Source organism: Octopus bimaculoides, chromosome 17 (assembly GCF_001194135.2).
Source record: "Octopus bimaculoides isolate UCB-OBI-ISO-001 chromosome 17, ASM119413v2, whole genome shotgun sequence".
NCBI classification, from domain to species: domain Eukaryota; kingdom Metazoa; phylum Mollusca; class Cephalopoda; order Octopoda; family Octopodidae; genus Octopus; species Octopus bimaculoides.
In genome coordinates, this window is record NC_068997.1 from 54753570 (window position 1) to 54761221 (window position 7652).

Here is a 7652-nt window from a genome sequence, read left to right on the forward strand (position 1 = left end):
CTCATCATTAATCAACAATCTATTTGTAAATATATTAATTTTCATTCAACATTCTGTTTTGCCATTTTATGTACAAACAAAGCATGAACAATAAAATTAATCTTTTACAAATTATTTTGTTAATCAGCCTCACAACCTTGCATTAACTCCATTTGGGTTATGTTTTGTGCAGAAACTTTATTGAACATAAAACAAAAGTTAGAAATGCTTCTAGTTTACTATAACCATGAAATGTTTTATACATTGAAGTTATTTTTGCAGTTTACAAAACAAACTTGATCTTATATAATTTGCATCCAAGACTTATCAGAACTGCCAGTAACACATTCAAATTCACTCTCTAGTAATTTTCAGTGCAATTAATTCTACTGCAAGATAAATATCTGATTGTGTCTTGGGAGGGTCATTACTCTAATAATAATAAACACTCATACTGGTTCAATATCACTTCTTTGTTAATCAGTTAGTTAGATATCTAACCAACTGGTTAATCAATTGTTTGTTTAACATGGTGGTTGAACAATCAATCAGTTGTTTATTTGTCAGTACCCTTTTATAACTAATTGCTACCTCATGGACATGTCTTCTCTCTTCAAGGTCTACCTTAAGTTTGTCTGAGAAAAGTGAAATAAATATCTGAAATACAATTCTTACTTTTGCACACTATTTATAATCCTCTTGTTTATAGAGATGGAGATGAAAAGTATTTTGCAATTTAGATCTCCCTTCTATTTTAATCTGTGATCATCTTCAGGTGCCTTATCCTTTGTTGTCTGAATTGTATTTGAACTGAATTCAAACCCACGACCTTTACATCTATACTAATGGTAGTAACAACACTCCTATCTTCTTAACCACTGATGCATCTACAATCACTTTATTTAAAACAAAATGTCAAATTTTGTTTTTATCACTTTTAAACTTGTTCCATTAATGTAGGAAAGTACAAAAGATGGTATTTGAACCTTCGATGTCTTGCACAGTTTATTTAAAACTTTAAAACAACAAATTTACTCTGTTCTACAAAAGTAGATAAAATTTATCAAAAATACATTTTCTTGTAATCATTGATAAAAATGTAAATGAATCAAATATATTTATATAAGTGCCACTTAAGAAGAAGCAGCAAAATAAATCACCACTGAAGAAAAATTTCAATAATTTTCTTAAGCTATTATCAAAAGTGCATTGTTGGAATTCTTAATAAATTCTTCGATGAATTTTTCCAAACCGGATGGCTAATGGTAGAACTAAATAGATCTATATCGTTTTGCATTATTCAATAAAAATCATATTTAAATGTTTTCCATTCAGATGGATACTGTATGAAAGGGAATGCTATTTTGTAAATTTAGATATTCATGTGAATTCCTATAGAAGGTATTTCAGAGTTTCTTAAATTTCACATATTTCAAACAACCAATCAGAAATTAAGCGATAGAATACATTTTTGTAACAAATTCGGAAATTTTATTTTTTAAATTTTTAATAAATTCTTGAATTCAGTTAGTTAAGAAAAAGATTTAAAAATTTCCTTTAAATTCAAATTCCAATCAAAGTTAATAATTTCTATAGTCTAATAAATATATGTTTATGATTTTCAGAATTTTAGCAGTCTCTTTTTGTTATTGTAACAAAACTCCTTTAAATATTCTAATATTCTGAAAAGTAAGAACTAGTAGAAACCTTAGGAATTTCTCAGAAATTTCTTTTTGTGTTTTTGAATAGAAAAATCATCAGCAGCAGCAGACGTTTATTGCCCACCACTGATATATACATGAGTGCTTATATGCACCACGAGTCCATACGAGAGTTTCTCTCATAGTAATTAATGCAGTATTCTGTTCTAATACAAGATCCACTTTTAAAGGAAGATAAATATTACCTTTTGATAATACTACTTCTATCTTTATTAATTTTCTCTTTAAAGTTACGTAAATTTTACTGAAAGACATGTGACTCTTTTCCAACTTCATTCCTTCCATTTTAATTTTAGAAAATATTGCTATATTATTTGTAAATAAACTTATTTATTTTACAACTTATAATTCTAAAAACAGTAAAATTAAAACAAAATTATGATATGTTTGTGCAGTAACAATAAATAAATATATAAATAATTGAATAAATGAAATAGCTATATAGGAGGATCTCATTAAATTTATTAATACATAATATAATGATACAAATATTAAAATTCACTAGTTTATTTAGACGTTTCCTCATCACGGTGCCAATATTGTCATATAAAGAACTATTACTTTATAATCAGATGCAGCAGAAAGATTACCAGACATTCCTTAATAAAATTGCCTTAACAGACAACAGTTCTCATAATATATTTACTGCTTTACATAAGCAGAAATGCAAATGTATTTATGCATTAGATGTAGACAAAAGCTTTTAACTTTAATTGATGAATTCCATCGGATGACAATATTTGTATTGCCTGATATAGTTATTTCATAATTTATTAAGCAGTTCAAGCTGTATAATTTATTTATATTTCTTTTACATGAAGATGTTTTCGTTGATTTAATTATCTTTTGTGCCTGAGACCAAGTAAAATGTTTTAACTTCTGAATTTCAACCAACAATTTTGTCCAATATTTGCCCAAAATATCCATCACCATGGCACAAATGTATGCGACAAATTTAAAATTGCAGCAACAACTTAATTCTCACCACTTTTTCATGAAATATTTTTAAAAATTTCATTTAAATAAAAAAATATAATAACTTGAACATTTCCTTATTTAGTGTTAATTTCCTACAGAACATAACAGTATCACCTGAATGAAATAGCTGGATACAAGTTTCATAATATCACAACATTTATTCTACTCTACTTCATATTTATTTGCATACATTTATCACAATTCATTTATACTGTCTTCAAATAGTGACAATAGTTTGCCAGAAAATATTAGAAATTTTAATGAAACACTTGGATTTTCTAAGAACATTATCTATAATCTCTTTGTTAATATTTAAAATATTCCTTGAGTTTTTTGTCTTGGATTTGTAAGTATTTAATGGTATTATGTCTCATTACTTCTAACTTGACCAACATCAGCTCATTTAATACAAAAAGACAAAAATTTCTTGAATATAATTCATAATAAAGAAATGTTTTATTATTTTAATCAAATGATAAATTTCGTCGTTAATTACAGAAGCCATCAACTGATTGCTAAATTTCTCTTTTGATAAGTGACATAAAAATGGACAAATTCGTTAATCTCTATTTTCGAATTCTCTTCTCACTCAGATTTAAAATGTTGATTATATTAGATTTCTTTTTACCCTGTTCAGGTTCAGTAGTTTTGATTATTTACATTTCCAGATGCTGTCATTTAACTCCTTAATTAACATAGATACATAGTAATGTATATTCTGTCTTGTCCAACATCAATCCTTAGCTTAACAGAACTAAAGTGCAACAATTTAATGTCTTCATAATGACTCAATAGTTCTTAATAATTCTAATTATGCACACAATTAACGAGTAACAATTCCATTTGCATACTATTATGAAGTGCTTCCAAGTAGACCCACACACTGAGGATATGTGTATGTGTGTGTAAATAAATGACAGTAAAAATTAGTGAATATATATATATATATATATATATATACATATATATATATATATATAGTTATAATTTATTTGGACAATTAATTTCAATGATATGATGCTAATATTATAAATGACTTCCTTCTCCTTCTCTAGAACATGATTTACAGCAGGTATATAATTACTATTGCAACATTATATTAGAAATATTACTGACATTTCCTGCATGGGGAAAAATACTCTTGTCTATCAATCACTGAGATGAGATGGAAAATTAAAGATATACGTCTTTCTTTGAAAGCTATTTTTTAGATCTATTTCTTTAGATTAAAACAAAACTTCAAATGAAACTATTTATCATAGTTCACTGGTCAATTCATTGTAAATTAAGCTTTTATAAATTTAAACAAATATGAAACATGAATGATGTTGAATATATTTTGTTTTTATTTTCTAGCTAATTAAAATATGCAAATATGTTTGTTAGACTTACGCCATGCACATCAGTACACAAAAGTTTATTGTGTCTTGTTCCCTGTCCACACAGTCTTTCAGAACTGTCAAGAGAACAAATATTAGATGAAGTAAGATTCCAAGAATAGCAGGGACCTGGATCACAGGGTTGAGTTTCTGTAACAGTGGGACACTTGGCATTTCCTCCGTTCGGTGTGGATATACTTTTAAGTGTTCTTTCTCTATAACCTAAAATTTAAAAAAAAATTGCATTTAGTTGGTTTTGACAGTTAATTTGTATAAAAACAACAAAATCATTAAGTGAAACTTTTCTTATATTTAGTTGTTTTTTTTTTCCAATGGTAATAATCTCTACTCTGAGCCCCTTTATACCAGTGGTTCTCAACCACTACACTAATAAGGACCTTTCTTATTCTAAAGAATTTTCCCTATGAGCTTGGATATTTCAAAGATTTCTTCTCAGTCCGCTGATTTGATCAATAACAAACTAGCTTTGCCAGTTTCATCTTTTAATTAAAATATGTCAAGGAATAAATATGGAAACAACTAATATATTTTACACAGTAATCTTTTAAAATTTAATACACAGATTATTCCCTTACCCCCACCCCTCCACTATTAACTTTGCAGACATCCAGGATTGATGGGCCCCAAATTCTGAGTCACCCTTTTGTATTTATCTGTAGGTCTTTAGATTTGAATCATTTCAATTACCTCGATGGAGATTGGAGCCTGGTGTAGCCATCTGGTTTCACCAGTCCTCAGTCAAATCGTCCAGCCCATGCTAGCATGGAAAGCGGACGTTAAACGATGATGATGATGAGATTAATATATGTAAATGAAGGAATAGTTCTTTACTTTGGTTTCCTTGATGACAATTACTGACTGCCTGATATTATTTGGCCCTTTTAATCTATACAATATGCCAAAGAGTTAGTTTTTGAATGGACACACACACACACTAAAACAGAAACACCTAATCTGCTAAGGCTGCTATTCTATGACTAAAACTAGATTTTGAATATTTATGGAGACCAGTAATTGTGTTCAGTGTACAGATTTCAATAATAATAATAATAATGTTAGAAGCTTCTTAGCTCTTTCCCGCTCTACCCACCTTTAGAGCAGTACAAGAAGTTAAATGTTAATGTATTCTAATGGTGTTTCTTTATTTTGTTGGGTTTTGTCATCACTGATTAGTTTAATACTTTTAAATGCAGTTATTTCTGAGGCTGGTAACAACACATCTTTTAGAAATATTGAATTTTTTCTTTTCTCTTATCAACATATCTATATTTCTACTTTCATCTCTTATCAGTATTTGAAACTGCAAAGTTCTCAAGACTTTGAAACGAAAGTGTCATTTTCGGCTGCAGGAAGTGAGCAGCTGATACGGTAGTGACACATCCAGCAACAAGCTGTTAGATACATTAGATGTGGTGATGGAGACGATATTTTTTTTTATCATTTCATTATATGTAAACCCCCCACACTTTGTCTGTCTTTGCCCTTGTGGCAAATAAATGAAGTTATTATTATTAAGTTGGTGAGCTGGCAGAATCATTAACATGGTGGACAAAATGCTTAGCAGTATTTCGTCTGTGGTTACATTCTGAGTTCAAATTCCGCTGAGGTCGACTTTGCTTTCATCCTTTCAGGGTCGATAAATTAATTACCAGTTGCGCATGGGGTCAATCTAATCAACTGCCCCCACCAAAATTCATGTTTATATGTTTCTTTGAATATGTATGTAAATGTATACACACACAGAGATATATATATATATATATATAATTAACATAATATGGTAAAAATTCGATATTAATTAATATCAATTTAATACCAGGAAACTAGCACATTAAAAGAATCAGAAGTTTCAGGAAAAAATTTTTTCGAGATCCTAAGAAGATTATGGTACTTGTGTATATAAGATTGACCAGTAACCGGTCTGTCAATATGCTAGAAGAAGATCACTTTAAAATTCTCAAATAAGGATTCAGCGGAGCAAAAACAGGCGGGCGAGACCAATATATATAGATAGATATGCACACACATGTGTATGTGTTTATATGTTTATAAATACATACATACATATATATATATATATATATATATATATATATATATATCTTTACATACATGTATGTAAAGATTTATACAAGACAATGGGAAAATAAATTACAACATTGGTTTCTGTGCTGTTGTGCCAGCTTTAAGTAGTGGAGTTTTTATTATTATACCATTACCATTATTTTATGAATAATTACATAAATAAATATGATTCAGGAAGAGTCCTGTACTGGTATGTGTGTGAATATGTGTATGTATGGATATATATGTATATATACATGTATGTATGTGTGTGTATATATACATATATGTGAGTGCGTGTATACATACATGTGTGTCTGTATATATGTATGTGTGTGTATGTATACACATGCACACACTTAACTACATTGTGTGGATTGTGTCTCTTTCTCTTCTAATTGGAATTGAAGTTAAATAAAACACTACTACCACTGTTTCTGCAAGAAGAATCTCTTAAAACAATAGTCATATTTCTCCTGTCCAGTTAGAAAATATCTCGTTTTTCTTTTCCACTTAAGAGGAGCCAGTGAAGAAAAATGAGGTAATTAGTAAGTGTATTTGTCTTTATCTTTAAAACTCTGTCAGGAATAGACTTTATTAGAGAAGAAAGAGAGAGAGGTGGGGAATACAGAAAAGGCAGGTGATTGTTTTATTTTTGTTTTCATTTCTCATGAAAGAAAACATTTTTCGTTTTGTTTTGTCTTTTTGTTTTCATTGACAATTTCTCTTTTGTAAATTAGATTTTTGAAGCAGACAAATCATATAACATTAAGAGCTTCAGGGTAAATAATAACTCTTTTCACTAAGTTTATTATTATTATTATTATTGTTGTTGTTGTCATCACATTGAGGGCAGTGTAGAGCAAAATTGGTTGAGAATAGTACACGAAATGCATTGAGGCATCCAAGTATGTCATTTCGTGTTCTGAGTTCAACTCTTGCTAAGATTGCATTTACTTCACATTTATGTAGGGTTGCATCAAAGACCACTTTCACACATAAATACAACCAACTGGCAGAGGCATTGAATGAGGAAGGACTGTAGGACATGTGTTTCTGCATTCTTATTCATCAGCTACAGACACGTTGTCTTTAAGGAGGATTTCTCTTTCAAGATAGTTACTGTAGCAAATATCTTAACATGTTTGAATGAATGTGAATGTATTAAATGTACACAGCTTGTAGAATGAACATTTGAATCGTATGTAGTTTACCTTTGGTTACTGACTGAATGTATGCTCTCTTGTACTCCTAGCTCACTCAATGCTCTTTCCAAACGTTGTACTTCAAGACCTCAAGAGAGCATTCATTTGTGTGTTCAGTTTTACTCACATGATCTCTCTCTCTCTCTCCCTCTTTCTGCCCTACACACACACACTCTTACTCTTTCTCTGATGAGTTCATCATGTATGTTTTGAGAGAAACAAATTATATATTTTTTATATTTGGTTTAGAAATAAAAAATAAATTGTATTTATTGTGCTTTAACAGGATTGAACACTTTGGTTCG

At 29.4% G+C, this 7652-nt stretch overlaps 1 protein-coding gene across 20 annotated transcripts in view; it reads right to left on the bottom strand.

Annotated features, from left to right (window-relative positions):
• LOC106878639 (thrombospondin type-1 domain-containing protein 7A) overlaps positions 1-7652 on the bottom strand; it is a 999802-nt gene that overhangs the window by 134811 nt on the left and 857339 nt on the right. For all 20 annotated transcript variants that reach the window (XR_008265800.1, XR_008265799.1, XM_052974016.1 and 17 more), the window contains one exon: positions 4071-4279. Coding sequence is in view for 18 of the 20 variants with exons in the window: in XM_052974016.1 (XP_052829976.1) it covers positions 4071-4279 (209 nt within the window). In the remaining 2 variants the exon portion in view is untranslated. The remainder of the gene's footprint in view (positions 1-4070; positions 4280-7652) is intronic.